At 35.2% G+C, this 20,958-nt stretch overlaps 2 protein-coding genes across 3 annotated transcripts; both read right to left on the minus strand.

Annotated features, from left to right (window-relative positions):
- Positions 1-7,161: 7,161 nt before the first annotated feature.
- LOC120086823 (WAT1-related protein At4g19185) lies at positions 7,162-11,619 on the minus strand. 2 transcript variants are annotated; one of them, XM_039043625.1, is made up of 7 exons: positions 11,210-11,619; positions 10,253-10,315; positions 9,994-10,110; positions 9,587-9,872; positions 8,487-8,642; positions 7,742-7,893; positions 7,162-7,631 (listed from the first exon to the last, which is right to left on the minus strand). In XM_039043625.1, the coding sequence occupies exons 1-7, from the start codon at positions 11,437-11,439 to the stop codon at positions 7,424-7,426; spliced, it is 1,212 nt and encodes a 403-aa protein (XP_038899553.1). In that variant the 5' UTR covers positions 11,440-11,619; the 3' UTR covers positions 7,162-7,423. The 2 variants fall into 2 exon arrangements, with proteins under 2 accessions (XP_038899553.1, XP_038899554.1); XM_039043626.1 differs by having other exon boundaries at positions 11,205-11,342.
- Positions 11,620-14,052: 2,433 nt separating this feature from the next.
- Positions 14,053-20,068, minus strand: LOC120086620 (conserved oligomeric Golgi complex subunit 6). The gene is made up of 11 exons (XM_039043354.1): positions 19,844-20,068; positions 19,693-19,745; positions 18,654-18,801; positions 18,443-18,550; positions 17,411-17,478; positions 16,881-17,004; positions 16,656-16,802; positions 16,242-16,505; positions 15,875-16,159; positions 14,973-15,119; positions 14,053-14,876 (listed from the first exon to the last, which is right to left on the minus strand). Exons 1-11 carry the CDS (start codon positions 20,066-20,068, stop codon positions 14,361-14,363), a joined length of 2,085 nt encoding a protein of 694 aa, XP_038899282.1. The 3' UTR covers positions 14,053-14,360.
- Between the last annotated feature and the right edge of the window lie 890 nt (positions 20,069-20,958).

Raw genomic sequence — 20,958 nt, forward strand, 5'->3', positions numbered from 1 at the left:
GTTGAAATACGAAAATGAACCAATTCAAAAGTTTATGCAGCGTAGCTTATTGAGTTAAATTGAGGAGAATTAGCTCAATTACCAAAGTCTCGAATTTAAATAAGAGATTAATTTAATGCTTTGAATATGCAATCAGCAAAACAAATATTATCTTTTTATTTATAAATATAAAAAGGAATCAACGGTTTTCATTCATGTTTTAAAATAGGTGTAATCATTGAACAGAATGTTTTAACTAAACAAATGAATTTGTCTTTATATATGAATAGAATTATATGTACCAATCACCAACCTAATTCCTTATGTAAGCTAGAGGCACAATTGGCTCAAGAGTGGAACAGAACAAAGTTGTAATCCAACTCTGCAAAATGTAGAATAATAATTTTTAGGCCATACTGGTTGAAGCCAATCTTCTTTTCCCTGTTCTAATTTTCTTTTATTGCATTTGTGAGAATACTAGTTGAGCTATAGACCTTTTTATATAAATACAAATGGGATGGAGTTAATTATAGCATCAAAATCAATCTATCACTTACAATATCTTGTCACCTATTTAATTTGAACCATTAAATTCAACAGCAAATTACGGATTTCGGAACAGTTGTTGGCACAAACCCACAAACAGTCTAACCAGAATTCTCCAGCAACCTACCGATGTATTATGAGAATCCGGTAAACTCTTTCCCTATTTTACCCATTATAAATTTTTTGTCTGGATCAATGAAAAATTTGTTAGGTTTTATGTCCTAAAACTCGCAGTTTGTAGAATGATAAACATTTTCTATAATCAATATACTAATTATTGATTTCATAAATTGTATGAAAGTCTAAATCTAATAAACTAAGACCCATGACTATTGTATGAGTACTTGAACTTTATGTGGAAACATAAAAGTGGATCATATGATGTGATCCTAATTCGTAATGACATGAGAAGTGGGGGTATCTTATGCAATGAGTTTGCATAAGATCAGGACCAAGAAATAAGTCATTCTTACTTTATAACGTTGTTTACTGTATAAGACTGACCATTTCACCTAGATGACCTAGGTAACTCGATCTTAATCTTGAGCTAACTATGAACTTTTGTTTATTCGGGATTGCCCTTAGATTTGCATAGGTGAGGGTTGGCTCAACAGCGCCGGCTCAATAAGACTCCCATTTCAGGGGTAAGACCGAATAGATAGCTGGGGACATAGGGTGCAAGATGGAGTTCACGCCTACCCGATTTAGGGATAGGAGAAAGGTTGTTCTCCCAAGTACTGAATCCATGTCTTGAACAAATGGTCTCACCCTCTCACTGACCTGGGAGAGTTTGATTTGGTGATTGGATCACAAACCAGTTGTTCATTAGAAGATCAGTAGGGACTTGAGAAATAAGACGTAATCTTGGGGGTAAAACAGATATTTGAGCCAGCCGTTATTACAAACAACCTGTGAAGGGTCAACTTGCTGATTATGGTTAAATCATGTGGACATAATATATCTACCGTGACATGAGTGCAACTATGGGCTTTAGTGGAATGACCCATTAGTTAACGAATGGGGATTAATCTAGTCTAATGAGTTTAGTCAATTAATCTCAGATCGTTGGAGCCCATGATCTGTAGGTCCACGAGGTCCCCCTACTAGCTCGTAATGCACTAACTCTAGAATAGCGTGATAATTTAATTTGAATCGTTCAAATTAGAATTAAGGGAATTAGTAACTATATGAGATATAGTTATATGTTTAATTTGAGAATTAAACGGAATAGAAAAATTTATATATTTTAATATGATTTAAATATATAAAGATTGATGTGTTAAAATTAATTTAATGTTTGATATTAAATTAATTAAGTTTTATTTAATAATTAATTTATAAAATTAATTAAAATTTTCATTTTTTAAAATCAAAATAGATTTTTATAAAATCGTTTTTGATTTTATGATAAAATTGAAAAAGTGAAAATAAAAAACACAAAAATGGAAAAAACCGTTTTTCCATTATCCATCTCCTTAGTTGCTCACTCAAATGGCATTCACTTTGCCTTGTCTTCTCCAAGCATGAGTTGCAATTCATGCAACTATCTCCTTTGCATGTTGATATGCAATATAACGAAGAGATTGGAGTAAAATTCGGGGATGCAATCTATAGAGAATTTGTGAGAAAATTCAGGTTGAAGAAAGGGTTTTTCAACAAGGTTGTTGCAGTGAGTTTTTCTCCTTCATCCCTTGATTCAAGCTTGTTTTGAGTCCCACAACTCAATCTAAAGCACCAAGATAATAGTGGGGAAGATCTTGAGGTGGTCTGCAACAAGATTTGGAGAAGATAGCAACTGGAGAAGGAGCTTTGAAGAAGTTCTACAAGAGGTATGTCTTGAAACTCACTTGTTTTCTGCAAGAGCATGTTTTATATTTTGCCAAAATTAGTGAATTTAAGTACTTAGATGATCCTTGTGCTTCCTCTATTGCTGATACAGTCTTACAAAATTCTACAGGGTTCATTATTGGAGAAAAGATGAATAGCCAGAACTATTTTTCCTGATCTCAATCAATCAGAATGGCTCTAGAAGGACGACATAAATTCGGGTACTTGACGGGAGAGATACCAAAATCTGGAGCAATGACCCTCAAGAACGTATTTGGAAAGGGGAAGATTCGTTGTTGCAATCTGTTTTGGTTAATAGCATGGAACCCCAGATTGGCAGGCCGTTATTCTATGTTGCAACCGCCAAAGACATTTGGGATGTTGTGCAAAAGTTATGTTCAAAAAGGCAGAATGCATCTCGGCTGTATACATTACGCAAACAGGCCCATGAATGCAAGCAAGGGACCATGGACGTGACATCCTACTTTAATAAATTGTCTCTATTATGGCAAGAGATGGACTTGTCCCGTGAAGTGTCTGGAATTGCGCGAGTGACAGGGTTCAGTATTCAAAGATTAAGGAAGTTAATCGTGTCTATGACTTTCTAGCTGAGTTAAATTCAAAGTTCGATGTTGTTCGGAATCGGATATTGGGCTAGCATCCTATACCTTTTCTCATGGAGGTGTGTTGGGAGATACGTTTGGAAGAAGACAGATCAAGTGCCATGAACACTCCAATAATCACATCTACTGATACTGCTGCTTTTGCTACGAAGTCTTCCGGGTCTGACGGTGATAAGAAACCCCCTCCTGTCTGTGAACACTGCAAGAAGCCATGGCATACAAAATACCAGTGTTGGAAGCTGCATGGGAGACCTCCAAATACTAGACGACGTCAGTCACATGACAAGTCAAATCCTGGACGTGCTCTTGTGAGTGGCTCGACGAGTGAGAATCCTTAGAATCAATCTCCAGCAAATGGTCAAAATAATTTGAGTGTTGTTGGAATCAATGCTATTGCGCAGTCAGGTACGATTCAGTCCTTTGACCTTATTAGTATTAATGGTAAAAAAAAACCCTGGATTGTTGACTCAGGAGCTATAGATCATCTAACTGACTCATCTGATTAGTTTATTCCATACTGTCTGAGCGTTGGTAATGAAAGAATTAGAATCGCAGATGGGTCATTTGCCCTTGTTGTAGGAAAAGGTCATCTCTCTCTATTTAAGGGTTTAGTGTTGCGTAATGTGCTGCATATTCCTAAGATTTCATATAATTTATTGTTTACCAGTAAAATTACAAGAGGTCTGAGTTGTCAGGCTGTTTTCTCACCCGACTCTGTTTTATTTCAGGATTTGAGCTCAAGAACAATGATTGGCATTGCCTGGCACGATAGGGGGCTTTACTTCCGACTAATGATACTTCCTCTAGGGATTGTTATAGGACTAGTTTCATTTCTTTAAATCTTTCGACGTCTGAGAGTGATTTTATGTTATGGAATTTTCGTCTTGGACATCCCAATTTTCAATACATGAAATATCTGCTTCCTCATTTGTTTCATAATATTAATATATCTTCCTTAAACTATGATGTGTGTGTCCGGGCCAAACAGAGTCGTGTCTCTTTTTACTCTCAGTCTTACAAACCACCCAGACCCTTCACTCTTGTCCACAGTAATGTCTGGGGTCCCTTACCAACCACCACCTCTACAGGTAAACATTGGTTTGTCACCTTTATCGACGACCACACTAGGCTTACTTGGGTTTTCCTTCTTACTGATAAGTCTGAGGTGTCAGCTGCATTCCAACAATTCTATGCCACTGTGGAAACCCAATTTAACACAAAAATCGCAATTTTGCAAAGTGACAATGGGCTTGAGTTTGTTAACCTCTTTCCAGTATTTCCTTGCTTCTAAGGGGATTTTCCACTAAAGCTTTTGTGCTTACACTCCTCAGCAGAATGGAGTGACCGAACGAAAAATCGTCATTTGATGGAAGCCGCTTGTTCTTTTATGTTGTCCACCTCTCTTCCGTCCCACATATGGGGGGATGCTTACTGCCACCCACCTAATCAATCGCATGTCTTCTCGTGTTCTAAACTTCCACAATCCTTTTGATTGTTTTAAAGAGTCGTATCCAACCACCTGCATGATCCTTGATGTGCCACTCCGAGTGTTTGGTTGTGTTGCCTTTGTTCATACTCATGGTCCAAATCGCACGAAGTTTACCCCTCGTGCTCAGAAATGTGTATTTGTTGGGCATCCTCTCCACCAATGTGGGTATAAATGTTATCACCTACCTTCTCGAAAATATTTCATTTCCATGGATGTTACCTTTCTTGAGGATCAATCATTCTTCCCTATTAGTCATCTTCAAGAAGAGAACTCTAGTGAAGAGACTAATTGGTCCACGTATTCAGTTCCCTTAGAGTTCTCCTCAACCAGAACATGTCAATCCCGTCCTTCCTACCAATCAAGTCCCGTAGATAACATACTATAGGAAGAATCTCATGAAGGAAACAGTGTCACTTGTCGTTTATCTGGCTCCGGTCCATGAGTCTAACCCAGCTTCAGCTCCAGGTATGTGTATTCCTACCACTAATGATATTGGTACTTGTGATGAGACTGACACTTGCAGAGTGGGTAAAGATAAAGAAGGTGTTGACAATACTGTCGAGGAAACCATGGTAGATGGAGAGACAGCTGAAAATAACAGTGCTGAGGAAACAACTTCAGAGAATGAAAGTGGTACTAAGGAAGATGATTGTGTGAAAGGTCCCTCTGAAGATGAACCCCTGGAGCAGACAACCAATTACAGGGGAAAACTAGACAAGATGGAGAGCCATGATGTTTCTCTCGATCTCTCTATTGCCCTAAGGAAAGGCATTATCCTGTACAAAGTACCCTATGCATAGTTACATGACGTACAGTAACCTATCACCCGAGTTCAAGACTCTTACTACCAGCCTAGATACAGTAATGGTACCGAGTAGCATACATGTTGCAATGGAAATTCCTGAATAGAAGGTTGCAGTTATGGAAGAAATGAGGGCCCTTGAGAAAAGCGGGACGTGGGATCAAGTTGTTCTCCCCAAAGGACACAAGACGGTTGGATGCAAATGGGTCTTTACCATAAAATAAAGGTCTGATGGGACAATTGACAAATATAAGGCTAGACTGGTTGCCAAAGGTTTACTTAGACCTTTGGAATAGATTACTCTGAGACATTCTCCCCTGTGGCCAAGCTTAATACTATCCGGATGTTGTTGTCTGTTGCAGTGAACAAAGATTGGCCTCTTCATCAATTGGATGTAAAAAAATGTGTTCCTTAATGGGGAATTTGAAGAGGAAGTCTACATGAATCCTTCCCCCAGTTTCGAGAGTCAGTTTAAGCATCAGGTTTGCAGACTGAGGAAGTCACGATATGGGTTGAAACAATCCCTGAAGGTGTGGTTTGACAGATTCACCACCTTTATTAAAGCTCAAGGGTATAATTAAGGGCACTCAGACCACACGTTGTTTACAAAGAAATCAGTTTCAGGGAAGATCGCAGTTCTCATTGTTTATGTCAATGATATTGTGTTATCTGGTGAAAATGATGTTGATATTATGAGACTTAAAACGAAAATGGCCAAGGAGTTCGAGATTAAAGACCTGGAAAAGTTAAGATATTTCCTCGGGATGGAAGTGGCTTGGTCAAAAGAAGGTATTTCAATTTCTCAACAGAAGTACACTCTTGACTTACTCAAAGAGACAGGTATAAGTGGATGTAAACCTGTGGACACCCCTGTGGAGTATAATGCAAATCTTATTATATAGATAACAGAGTTCCTGTCAACAAAGAAAGATATCAGTGATTAGTTGGGAAGTTAATCTACTTATCCCACACTAGACCCAATATATCCTATGCAGTGAGTGTTGTCAGTCAGATCATGCAGGCCCCCTATGAGAAACATATGACAACTGTTGAGCGTATTTTACGATATTTGAAGGAAACTCCTGGTAAGGGCTTAATGTTCAGGAAGTCCGATAAACGCTGCATTGAAGCTTACATCGATTCTGACTATGCAGATTTTGTTGTTGATAGAAAGTCAACATCTGGGTATAGCACTTTTGTCTGGAGTAATCTGGTTACCTAGAAAAATAAAAAAAAACAAGGGATTATAGCCAGAAGCAGTGTTGAAGCTGAGTATAGGGTCATGAGTTTAGGGATATGTGAAGAGATCTGATTGAAGAAAATGTTGTTAGATTTTCATCAAGACAGTGAGCTTCCAATGAAACTGTTTTACGACAATAAAGTGGCAATAAATATTTCGAATAATCCAGTTCAACATGATAGAACAAAACATGTGAAGATCAAGACATTTCATCCAAGAAAGAGGACAATGGAAGCATATGCATTCCCTATATTCCTTCAAATCAATAAGTTACAAATGCACTCACAAAAAGTTGCTTAGACAAAACTTTGATTATTATGTCAGCAAGTTGGGTCTTATTGATATCTACTCCCCAACTTGAGGAGGAGTGTCGAAAATAGTAGTTTGACCTAGGGACATTTTTGTAATTTATCGTGCACCTAGGGTTTCCTCTTTTCTATTTATTTGAGTATTCATCTTGTATTTTGTGTATCAAATCAATAATAAAAAAAATCAGTCTACTATCGTGGTTTTTTAAACTGTGTTCTTTTCTTCCCCTTTTCATCAAAAACAAATCGTTCGATTTGATTTGGTATGTATACAAAATCAAAATTTTCACACCCCTGACCACAACGAGGCCAGTGCAATCTTTCAACCATAAGAAAACCCTGGAAAAGAAACAAACTGAATCTAAATGATATTGATGGCAATAACATGGTTCTTTTCTATCTGGACCTCTGAGATAGCTTATTCAGCAAAAATATGTTAGCAATACAGGGAGCAGGTAGAATAATGAATCATGTAATCCCATTGGAAAATTACAACATTGGTAACTTTTTAAGGTTTTCAATCAAAGCCGCAGTTATGTTGAGGCCACCCTTTTGAAAAAGTTGAACTGTGAGGAGAACTTTACATCAAAAATCCCATCAGAAGTTGGTCTAATCTACAGATTTGGGTGCTGAGGCAGAACCTGAGAAAATGTGACCTATCTGATATGCAAGCTTGTTAGTCAATGCATCTTTGTGAATAAGTGGTTCAGAGGACCTGGTTGAATGCGGTAGCAAAATCAGAGTCGTTTGTCGTTCCCTATGTGACGCCCAAGTAACCAAATAAAGACCAGCAATTATAAGAGATCCCCCCAAAACACTGTCAACAAACAGAACATAAAACCAGTTACCTTTTAGTTTGGGAGGTAAACCTATTAACATCAAACTTGTAAGGTAAATGTATAAAATGTAATTAAGATTGAGGAAAACCTTCCAAGATAAATAGGACTTCCTATGAAAACTCTTGATAGCAACGCAGATGCTGCAGGTTGAAGTGGATTGTAAAGAGCAACCAATGCAGGTCCCAATATTTTATTGCACCATGTCAAGAGTCCATAATTGATGGCAGATGCAAAAACTCCCTGTCAAAAGAAATTGATCTTTTTAACCTTTTTTTTCTTTTCTTTTCCTTTTTATTATCATTATTATATTCACTGTGAAGCAAATGTTGCAAGTCACTCTTGTTGATAAATTTGAAGCACCAAGAAAATTTTTAAATACCTAAAAAAAATTGGTAACTCCTATTTGCACGAGAATCCCTATTTCTTTCCCCTTTTTTGCGGTGGGGTTCAGGGGTGAGGGAAAGTTTTCAGCCCATTTGACCCTTTTTTTTCCCAACTCTATCGAAAACACAAGGCAGGTGTATGGAGGAAAAACAAACACCCAATTCTAGAATTAAATCCTAATCTAATGAGCAGGCATGAACCAAAATTTCACTTCTTGCATAGTTTATGGAGATGGATCATAGGAATATAATGTGGTTTCTCTTTGAAGTGTGAAGGTCAGAATCCCAAGCATATTGAAGTCATCATTCAAAAGTGAACTGATGGGAAGGGAAAAGTGATTCCCGATTTTTTTCAAAGGAATTGAATCCTGTAAGCTTTACACGAGCAACAAATGTTCTGAAGTAAATGGTAAAGGAGGGGTGTAGTATGAAAGCTGTAAACAAACTTACAGCATAAAGGACGGCAAAAAACTCTGATTGTGTCAAATTCCAGTCTGTGGATTCGTTGGTCATAAAGAAAGATGTGATCACCATCAACATAGCACCAAATAAATAAGAATATGCTGTGACCGATAAGTTAGCAGGATACTTCTTTAACACCCGTGCCTATAATGTACAAGAAATTTATTAAACATTGCCCACTATAATATGAAGACAAATAATTCCACAGTAAGATAAAATCCAAATATTGATTCATAAATGATAACATATTATAAGATAAACTAAGTGTCCGAATTACCTGACCCTCCCAATCTTGAGATCTCTCTCAAGCCCTAAATCGCTCACCAAAATACTGCCTACCTTTCTCATTCCCATAACCTCTATTTCTAACCAAATTACCTGACAAACTCCTCTAACTAATTATTAATATACCCTTATAATACTCTAATAGCATTCCCATCGCAGTATCAATACAATGCCCGAAACATTTCAGAGTAAGACCCTATGCATCATCCCCACCCTCCTGCAATGAGACTTTACGATATGATGGACCTTTGAAACCAGCAAGGATGCAAAATCTACATCAATCTCTATATTCATTTAATAGCTTCTAATTTTACGCAACAATAACACTGAATTTCAATGGTATATCCTTTTCAAAAAAAAATCTATTTACTGCTATAACATATTAAAAATTAACTAGAAGAAAAAACCAAATGAGAAATAGTTGAAGAATCTTCTCAGTTGCCAGTTGGATGTTCCAAAAAAACTTTTTCCTGGCAAAATGACATTTTAACCCTCTATCTTTTTGTTTCCCTGTACTCCTTATAAGTTCTAATACCTTCGCTCAAGGATTCCTTGCACACTGCACTTTATTATTAATTGATTCTTCTGTTACAGTTCAGTAAAATCTACCTGGGAACCATCTCTCCAGTCACCCCTAGATTCTACTACCAACAATCCATTTTTTTATGAGCTTCCAACAATCCATGTCGAACACTTTTGCAAAACCAAACAAAAGAAACCTGGATATTTTCTTCAAGTGCTGATTCCAATTAGGAAAAAATGCTGTAGTCATTATCAAAAGATGTGTACTATCAGTGAAGTACCTGGATAGCCAAGAAAGCAGCCATGCACATACAGTTCCCTATCAAGCATAAAACCCCAACATGAAAATGATCCAATCCATACTCCAGAAAGTTAGACATTAACCATCCAGCAGGCTCTGGCTGACCCCTTGCACTTATTTCATTATGCGACATGAAATCAGATTCAGTGTTTCCAACCAAAGCTGGACCACGGAATAAAACCATCAATATGGCACCAGAGACACAAACGAGTGTACCTCCAACCTTTGCCTGTCCTTCCAGCTTGAGTAAGTTCACAGTCTCTGTGCTGCATAAACAAAGTCAAGATCTAATATTGAACAAGGAACATATATCCATCTGACTTCAAAAAGCACTAACTAAAATTTTCAGTAAAGTGATGAAATTGAACAATAATAGGCCAGACTAACCCCATCAGAACAGCAAAAAGGAATGTAAAAACTGGAATGGCAGGCTGTATAGCAGCAGCATAAGTTGGATTGGTGTAGCCAAGTCCAACAAGAAAGAGAAGCTGGTTACCAAAAATCCTAACCACAGGAAGATAAGTGCAATAAATAGAATGTTTCACCAGATCGATAAAATCTTCATTTCCTTTTACCAGTAGCAATTAGTACGATGAAAAACTGTACAGAACAAAATTGGAATATGGGAAACTGTATATAACCTCACCCAGTCAAACCAAGAACAAAGAATGATATGAGGAGGTCTCGAGTCATGGGTAAACGAATCCGCCTGTAAAGGAAGGGAAGAAGACAAAAACACATGGGATGTTAAAATATCCATGCCCTCATAATACGAGAGGCAAACGTTAATAAATATATGAGAAATACATTTGGTTGGATTTTTATAACAACAAATGTGAAGATGGGGATTTGAACTCCCAACCTCCTCGAGGGAAGGAATAAGTGTCCTAATGGTGGAGCTATAATTGGTAAAAGTTTTTAAATACATGCTTTTAAGAAGCGACCCATGATTGCCAAATACCCATATACCAAACATTGCAATATTGAATATTAAACAGTAATCGAATTTGTCTATCCACCCATACATAAATCATAAATGTCCGAATTATGGTAATTCTACAAGTTCTAAAGATTCGTATTAACCACTTTGTTGATGACAGACAGAAGATAACGAAATTGATTCTTTTAATTTACCATGAGGAAGAAATTAACTTCAAAGTCAACATGAAATTGAAGAATAAAACCAAACATGGCCTGAAGCAATTAAAAAGAAGTCCTAAATACTAGCAGAAGCAGTAAACTATTCCCGAAACTGGCCTATACATTTAGCAATCCCTGGGAATCCAGAAAGGTCGAAAGTAAGAAGAATCTACATATTCGAACTTGCACGATCCCTAAATTTCATCTTCCATCGAATGTCAAAATTAGCAAATGAAATAAATGATAAAATTCAACACACACACAAACAGGAATGGTCCTAAGAATCAAATGACGCCATAAAAACGGTATACAAAAACTACAAAAAAGCAGAAGCGAAACAAACGATACAGGATCAAAACGACGATCAGACAAAGCTCACAAAAACCCAAACAACTAATTTCAACAAAGAAGAAAGACAGGAAACATAAGCAAAAGAAGAAATAGGAAGAGATGATAACTATACTTCTCCCGAACATAAGCGACAGGGGCAAGAATCGCGAGAGCCAACAAGTCGCGAAACAAACAAAAGACGAGCTGGTTCATCCCAACATTGAGGGCGACTTTGGTTATAACATGGTAACCTCCATTAATTACTTGCACCAAAGCCATAGCCGCATGCGCCTTCGACACATCTCCACCGCCGATCATCAGACCGCCGCCGTTACCACTACCTCCTCCGACCGCTGCCGCCATCCCTCTCGCCGTGGGGCGTCGACAGGCTCGAATTTCGATCAAGTTCCTTCAGAGAGAAATGGAACGAATCGAGCGATGAAACAAAGAGAGAACAGAGAAATGGGAGTGGAGGTAGAAGACGGTGGCGTTCAGTTGACTGTCATGTTTGGTCGCTGGTGTTTGGCTGTGCATCAAATCTGAAGAACTTCATCTCTTCGAATTTAAGGCAAATTAATTTCTATAATTAAAGTAATTAATTACGTTAATTACTAATTATATATTTTTGTTTTTTATTGGAATTTAGAAGTTCTTTCTTGCTAATTAATGCGCAATGGCGTTTTCTTATTGTAAATTTAAGCTCCATTGGGTAATTTTTGGTTTTTGGATTTTTTTTTAAATTAAATTTATTTCTTCTCAATTTCTTATCATAATTTGTGTATTTTTTTAGTATAATAGTTGAATTCTCAGCTAAATTTCAAATTTAAAAAACTACTCTTTTTTTTTTTCAAATTTTTACTTGATTTTTTAAACCATTGAAAAAAAGTAGATAACAAAAAAGAAATTTGGAATGAAAAGTAGTGTCTACTGACTTAAATTTTAATAACAAAAATCAAAAACTAAATTATTATCAAACATGACCTATATAATTCAATACTTATAATTTGAAGAAACTTATAGTTTAATTCCTTTGTTTATAATTATATTACATAATTTATGCTATGAGAATTTTATCAAATTATGTATATTAAATCTAACTCTTAAAATGAGACTAATTACCTACTTATGAAACATGTTTGTTTCAAAGTGATTTTTAATCGTACCTAAATCAACTTTGTAATTTATATCAAGTTAAAATATCATTTTAGTTTTCATACTTTTAATTTTAATCCCGATACTCTTAATAAATCTTAAATTTAATATTTAAAAATTAATATTTATCAAATTGATTAAATAACAATAATAATTTTCATGTGAGAAAATAAAATATGTGAATTTATTTTCAAATGTTTAAGTAAAAATATTATGGATAATAAAAGAATGAAAAATCTAACCCTAAACTAGCATTTAGGACTAAATCTAAAATTTATTAAAACTACTCGAAGTAAAATTAGAACCTGAAAGTATATGGATTAAAATTGAAATTAAAATAATAAAAAAATTTGTGTATTATTTTGTCATCTTGCACTTTTGCAGATATTTTATTTTACTCATCTCCGTCGTGTCTTCCAAGTTTCACCACACTACACCCAATTTGTTCGACAAAAGTAAAAAGTTTCTTTCAATTGTTACCAAAAAAAGAAATTGCATATTCTCTTTTCTAAGAAAAAAAGAAAAAAAGAAAAATTATATTATCAAATATATATATTTATTGTCTTTTTCACCGTTTTAGTTATTTTAGAGCTACGATGCAGTTTAAGAAAAAGAAAACACGGACTAAAAGTAAGACAATATTCATAACAACTTAAGTCGAAGCTTTTAACTTAATTCATCTACTATATTTACTAATGATGAACAAAGTTAGGTGATTTTTTTTAAAAAAAACTCTCTGTGATTAAATTTATTTAAAAAAATTTTACATATAGAAAAAATGTCAAATTATTTATAGAAATAGTAAAAAAAAAATATATATTGATAGATACTGATAGATTTCTTTTAATATCTATCACATAGTATCAATGATAGGCTTCTATCAATATTTATCATTGATAGATACTGATCGAATAGAGTCTCTATCAACAAATATTAAATTTTCAAAGATTTGAATTATGAAATTAAAAAACCAACATCTATATAAGAATTTATTTTCAATTAGTCTATTTTACTTCCTTAAATGATTATAATGATAATTTGTTTATTTAATTTTACAAAACTAACCTAGGTTTATTCTCTCTCTCTCTCTCTGTTACTTTTACTTTCAAATTTTTAATTCAATAGAGGGATAAGTAAAAATCCTACCGACTTTTAAAATAATAATTTATGGCTCTAATTCAATAATTTATGCTCAAATAGGCCATGTTCATTCTCTCTTTCATCATACATCTTGGCTGCTGAAATTATTTTCCGAATTTTTTTTATTTGATAAAAGGTAAAATAGAAATAGGAAGTCATGTTGGAGTTTAGTTAGTTGAATCATTAGTAATGAGTGATGACACGAGGTGATGTCAATTTAAAGCTTTTTAGAATTATAAACCATAGTGAAAAGATGTTAACCCTATATTAAAAAGTGGATAATTTTATCCCTAAAAAATGTTAAAAGTGAAAATTTAGAGATTTAGTTGATGCAAAATTCACATGAGATTTTTCCAAATGATAAATGGTATAAATTGACATTTACAAAAATTCAGAATTTAGACCAAGTTTATTTTGCTGTAAACATAATTAATCGATCATCATATGAAAAGTGATGACTAGTTAACCATATTATGTAAATTATGAAGAATTAAAAAAAAAAAAAAAAAAAAAAAAAGAAGACCTATTATGATTACAGCAATTTGATTATGGAGTAGTAAACATGGCCTTAAATCAATATAGTTATTAATTAGTCCATGATTTAAATTGATACAAACCTCTAAAATCAAAAGGTATAAATTTGATATTCTCCCAACCAAAAAACAAATAAACAACCCAACAATGTTAGAGATTCCTCAGTTCAAATCCTTACTAATAAAAATTGCCAACAAAAGTATGTTCAATAAGACAAAAGGGAGAGTTTAAAAACAAGAATCTATAACACTGTACAGGAGACCAAAAAAGGGAGAAGAATAAACAAGAGCAAATATATTGGCAGCCTAATCAGGTAATGGATTTAGACCGCATTCTGTACAACATACAGTGCCATTTAATCTAAAGCTTTAGACTCAACAAAGTAACAGTAGAACCAACCTATTCAATGCAATGATATCTCAAATCAAAACAGAATGTCCTACACAAAACCTCTATAGTTATATTCCCAAAATTGTTCTTATCTGGTTTGGAGGATGCCTTGCAAGTGACTTGGGGTCTGGGTACCCATTGTCTGGATCCATGATTGCGTCGTATATAAGCTCGTAAGCTTCGGCCAGCGATCGAGCTACTTGAATACAGGCTTCCGATCGCAATTTGGGAACCTGCAATAGCTCAAACTCAGGAAGGGAACTCTCACTTCCCAAAACAAGCCCAAAGAAAGCCTTCAAGCTCTCTGAAAGTGAAGCGGGAGATGTGTCTTGAATCTCAGCCAATCGTAGTCCATCTGCTGCATTGCCTGCTTCTGAGCTCTTATGGAAATATGTCATCTTCTGAGATAAGTCGCACCTTCGTAAGATTGCACCAACTTCCTTTTCTACAAGCACGCTCAAGTGACTATTTATAATTACTCCAAGTTTCTTGACATATTCAGCTGCAACTTCATGCCCAGATAATGGTTGTTGGATGGCGCACAAACAGTTGATCAGAAAGATCTTAGAAGGTGTTTCGGTGTCCTGCGTTCAGGTGATAGAAAACCAATATTTCTTCAGATTGAAAAAAGAAATTATAATTATGCATGCCATTGACAACAAAAATGTGGTCATGGAAACCTGAGAGGCTGGAGCAGGGCTGCTTTGGGACAATAGTGCATCTACTGATGATTTGCTATTCTGACCTGAACCAGAATTTGTCCTACCCCTTCTTGATATGTGGCCAGATCCCTTGGACTTGTGAATCTCTGCTGCTTGCTCACACATCTGCATAATTGAAATTTAAAAAATCAAACATATTAAATGTGCGCTGCGCCACTGTTTTTCTATCTACAATAAGACAGTTTTAGCATTTAAGATGTCAAAATGTTTGATTGTAAACGAAAGGGTAGGGAGGTTTTGCTGAAGCATCAATCCATTCAAATAAAAGAGAAGTTAACATCTTTTTTTCCTTTTGTTAACAATTTAGAAAAGTCAAATTTTTTTAATTGGAAATTTTTCTGAAGAAAAGACCCAGACTCATTTCTCAAGGGCTAGTGAACGTAGCTGGCCAGTTGATCATATTTTTCTCAACTACTATAAGCAATTTTTTGAAGAACTTGGAATACATCCCACGACAAAAGGGATATAAGTTTCTGGATAAACAAGTACTAAGATTTCTCTACTAGAATGACTAACATGGTTATTTGTCTACGCATAGTTTTTACTGAGAAGGCATCACTCTAAAACAAAGTAAACACAGATTTGATATTATACACGTATATGTGTCAGGGGCTTAGCCAAAAAATAAGATGTCATTAGGCACTCTTCTTTCTTTCTCTTTTTTCCTTTATATCCATGAGTGTTTGGCCCGCTTGCACTATCTTGACTAAATCTTGCCAGACAACTGTCTAATCCTATTGCATTTGGTTGTTGAAGAAACTCATAGGTTATTAATTCTCAAATGTGTGCCACCATGACTTGAATTCATTCCTACTATGTAAGCCTTTTATTTTTGGACTAACTCTTAATACAAAACAAACCTGAATTATGGGATCGAGTAAAGCAGATAACACCGGATCAAAAGCAGCCTTTTTCCCTGAAGCTGGAACCATCATGCTATTATAAGTGTCAATTATTTCCAGCAGCACAGAAACCCCTTCTCTAACTGCCGGTGGTGGAGAGAGATCAACAGCAACAAAGGAAGGAAATCGCAAAAGCTTCTCCCCTCTACTTTTAAGGATATCAAAGAAAGTCTTCTGGGCAGCATCGTTTAGCATCCACAAGGTATTGCATAGAGCCGTATCTCTCCCAAGCAAATCTGAAATCTAAAACTTAACAGACAGTTATAACAAAGAAAGTAAAAGTTGAGGGACCATTGCGATGCATACTAATAGAACCTTTACTCACCGTGTAGCTGTAAAACTCCAGGGTGTTGCTGAGTTTATATGAAATAATCAGAGATGGTTGAGACTGCAGCACTTGCTCAACTCTCACTTTAAAAGGCCGGCAAACTCCTTCAAAAATTCTATCCAAAACAAAGGTTAGGTCAATGTCTGGTGATCCAGATTCACTCTCTAAGTTCGGGGAGAACTTGTTGGCAGTTAGTCCAACATCAATTACTGCATCTGGGTCTAGCAGTATATGTACTAGCTCACGTTCAGATGCCAAAGCCTGCATAAAAACAAATTCTCAGTCTGGTAAACAAGCAGAATAGACATCCTCATCCTTGAGGGTTAGTCATTCCAAAATCGCAAGGATCCTTGGGGTACAATTAGTAGAGCTAGAGAATATACTAAACCAACTAAAAGTTCTGTTTCATACCTGATGTAGCCACCCTAACATATCCCCAACATAACGTAAAGGATCATGAGCATGTACTTCAATAGGACGAGGCATGCCACCTGGTCCTCCACGTGTAAGAGCACTGATAAACCTTCTAAACAATGCATTATGCCTCATATTTGCGACCTACAACAATAATCAATAATTTTAATGAAAATTAAAAGGAGGTATAAGAATCCTACTAGCAATCAACAATTATGTCACCTCCTCAGCACAATACTTGAAGAGAACAGGCCTTTCCCTGAGGCAGCGAACAGCTGTTTTCAATAGTTCACTGACTTCGGGATTATCAGTTTCTCCTAGGCTCCTGCACTCTGTCTGAACCCACCTGAAATAAGAATAATATATTACCAAAGACGTCTACACACTACATTACCATCATAACGTGAAAAAGCAACACAATGAAACAACGTAAGCCCTTTCAAAAGTCAAACACTATCACCCAAAAAAAGGAGAAAATAAAAACACTAACGTCCTCCATTTACAATTTCACAAGGGTGTAAGAAGAGCATGAAAACCTTTAGGCATACCTTCACATGTGCATAGGTGGCATTCAAAACTTAAATCTTTGGATAGCAGACAGTCCCAAAACAATTGAATTACGATTAAAAGTCGAGTGAACACATATAAACAATAACACTCTTTTGGGCAGAAAATAAATTATTCGGAAAATTTTTAACAATGGTAGTTTTAAAATATATGTAATATGAAATAATCAATCCAAAGCAGCTCACCTACACAGCCGCTCATATGCTGCTTCTTGGTACACTGCCATCATATCCATAAGCTCCAAACCTGCACGCTGCATTGAAGTCCCTGATCATTGCATGATAGAAAAATATACACAAATTTGAAAATGTCCAATAGTGCATATAACTCAGGCAAATGAAAAGCATTTTTTTAAAGAAAAAATATTCATGAAGATTTTTTTTAACATAAATATAATGGATTAATATGATGCAATTTGAAGGATTTTCCTAGCTTTCATTATTTAATAGAAATTTTAGATTGGAGATCTATATTTATGAATCGTTAATTCTGATCATCATTCTATATAGAAGTTCTTTTATTTTAAATTAAATTGCATACTTTTTATTGATTTAATTTAAAAAATATACACAAATTTGTAAATTCAAATCTATAGTTATATTAATTACAGACAGAGTATCAAATGAAAATGGTATAGGCATTCCTTAAGAACACCTAATTTATAATTTCTGTGACCCAAATGTTAAAACCATGAACCTTAAAAAGAATGACAATTTTCATCCTATGCATGTATATTTTCAATCTTACATATAAGTATAACTGATTTATACCTCATTTATATTTATAACATTAAGTTACGTGGGGTGAGATTTGAATCAACAACCACACAAAAGAGGTTAAGATGTCTTTTAACCACTAAACTATATTTAAGTTGACTATTCATACTTCTCATATTAAGTTATTTGTAGATACCAGGGCACAAGCAAATGGTGTGCAACACAAAGTGATAATCATGCATCGTGCTGCAACAAAATTGCACAGAATAATTAAGTACGTTTTGATATAAGGGGTACTTCATCACCTAGCTTGGCTCTAAATGTAAAATGAAATATGCCGGTTATTGTTTATAATGACAGTGAAATTGCCGATAGTTAACTTAAATTCCAAAAGCATGGCCAACAATAAGTTTGCAGTGGAACATGATAATCTTCATTAAGCCCCGTATATCACCAATCTGTCTCTCACAAGTGTGTTAGTCAGTGAATAAAATAAATTACCTGATGATGTGTTCTCAGCAGTGTTTTGCAATTAGCGTGGATTTCTTGAACATGGGAAAGAGCCTTGAAAAATTTCTGATTTAGATCTTCGTGCCTCAGAGCATTTATCTGTGGATATGCCAGGGAGTAAAGACAGTGTTTATTACATCATTCAAGCCAAAATTTATTATTTCATCGATGAAGCACTAAATATATAAAATTAAACTTTAACCTCTTCGTTAGATATCTGATAATCACGAACAAAGCATGACACAATCTCTTGCCTCTGTGTAGTAACTTCGAGTTCCTGCTTTAGGCGTTCTGTGGTACCAATAATGTCCCCGATGCTAGCACTAGAACTATTTAAAGCCTTTGCAATTCTGTAATAAATTCAATATAAAAACACGTCATGGTCTAATCTAGTTCAATTCTCTAAATTTGAGGAAAGTAATAACAATGTGCATCATTTCAGGTGATGAGATACATTTATCAAGGAAACAATGAAATGATGGGAGAAAGGAGTTCTCAGATATTGTTTTTCCTTCTTTGAAGAGAAACTAAACAAATAAGGAATTCATGAAATAATTCAGAAGCGACACCAAATGGCACAGAGTGATAACAAAACTACAGTCATCATCAATTCAATTCATTGTCATACCAGATCCTGTTTTAATCCAATCAAAGCCTTAAATGAGTACTGTTCTTCTTCTTTCTTCTAACTTAAATTATGTCCAGCAAAATACGCAAGCCACAATACCTGGTGATCTAAATAAAAACTCCCTTTTCAAAGTAATTCAAATATCAAAACCTTCTAGTAAATGTAAAAGTCCCAAGAGACAAATGTTAAATGATATATCCTAGTAACAGAAATGGAAATTCTGAACAACTTGTTTAATAACTAGATAAGATTCCCTAAAGTCTGCACAATACCTGAGGTCTGAAATTTTTCCTACACAAAAAATTGGCCATGTTTCTAATTTGGATACTAATAGTAATCATTTCACATCCCTCCGCTGTATATTCTATGACAGTGTCAGCGCCAATAGAACCGAGACCACCCATACATTTGAAAAGCCCATATATGATAACATTAAGGGGAAAAAAAACGGATCACTTCGGGAATTCATTTTGTGTACAGCTCCAAATGCAGATTAAGCATATATCTCACCCACTGATAGTGAATTGACAGAGAACGCAACTAGAGTTACCAGTAAACAGAAAGAAAACGCAAGGCAATTAAGAGAACTAAATCCTAGCAAGCCGGGTGTTACCTATCGCAGCAATCGGCAAGACCATTTACCTCCTCCTCGACGCGATCCAACGCCTGACGGGCAGAGAAAGCGAAAGAACTCATGAGCAAGCAAAACGAGCAATCGTCAACTGAATTGAACAAGAAAAAGACGTAGAAATCAGTGGGAAAACCTGCTGGGCAGTATCGGATGCGCGAAGAAAGTCGATGTTGATGGAAAGAGAGCGCTTCTCGATTGTGGATCTGAGGTTGCGACGATTCTGAGGAGTGTTATCGGTGTAGAAAGTGGAGAGGGTGTTAAGGGAACCGAGAACGTCCGGTGTATCGGTCCTTGATTCCAGCACTTTCTTCAGCTTCCTTGACAGTCCCGGCGCGAGACCTGCCATTGTTGTCCCCATTTTTCCTTCTCCCACTCTCTCTCTCAGATCTCTCTACTCCAACGATGTCTGTTCTGTTCTCTCTTTCATTTCCCTTTTCCCATGTGTTTATTGTATATTTAAAAGTTAAAAAAAAATGAAATTACAGCTTAATTACGTTATCACAATTAAACTCAATGGTAATTAATTCCTTGTACTAAAATACATACATGCATACATGTATGTATGTACGAAATAAAAAGGGAAAAAAAATACTGTAAAATTGATGAGCAAAAGGTACCACGGAAATATGGATATCAATAAATTATAAAATTAAAATAAATATAATGTAATGTAAGAAAATAAATCAATAAAATAAAATAACAAAAATGGAATGAAATATTTCTCCAAATTTCTCCATTCTTTTTGGATTTCTTTCCTATCTTCACACATCTACAAATAACACAAATTGTTGCAATTAGGATGTAGTATTTGGACACTAATCATATATAATTTTATGATACATGGGGTAACATATTTAAAGATACATGGTCTTTTTGAGATGGACATCTATTTTATATAATTTATAATAGTCCTCTTAGATGCTCATTATATATATGAAATATGTCTTGTTAAGTTACTAGAAAAAAAACTTAATGAGGGAAAATTCTAGTGAAGGAAAAAGAGTACATATTTCATATAATCTAATAATTCTAAAAAAATACAATATATTTGCTCCCCATCATGGAAACCTTTCTTGAGATCTCTAAGTCGCTGCATTTCAATATTGTGCACAAATTAAAGGTTGCAGTAGGTAATGATGTTCAATCGAAAATCAATGTCGTTGATTCGACTCCAAACTGAAACAAAAGAAAAATTATAAATCACCAAACTACTCTTATTACTACAAAAAACGTAGCAATAGTGGTAAG

The sequence above is a fragment of the Benincasa hispida genome, chromosome 9, assembly GCF_009727055.1.
Source record: "Benincasa hispida cultivar B227 chromosome 9, ASM972705v1, whole genome shotgun sequence".
Taxonomy (NCBI): domain Eukaryota; kingdom Viridiplantae; phylum Streptophyta; class Magnoliopsida; order Cucurbitales; family Cucurbitaceae; genus Benincasa; species Benincasa hispida.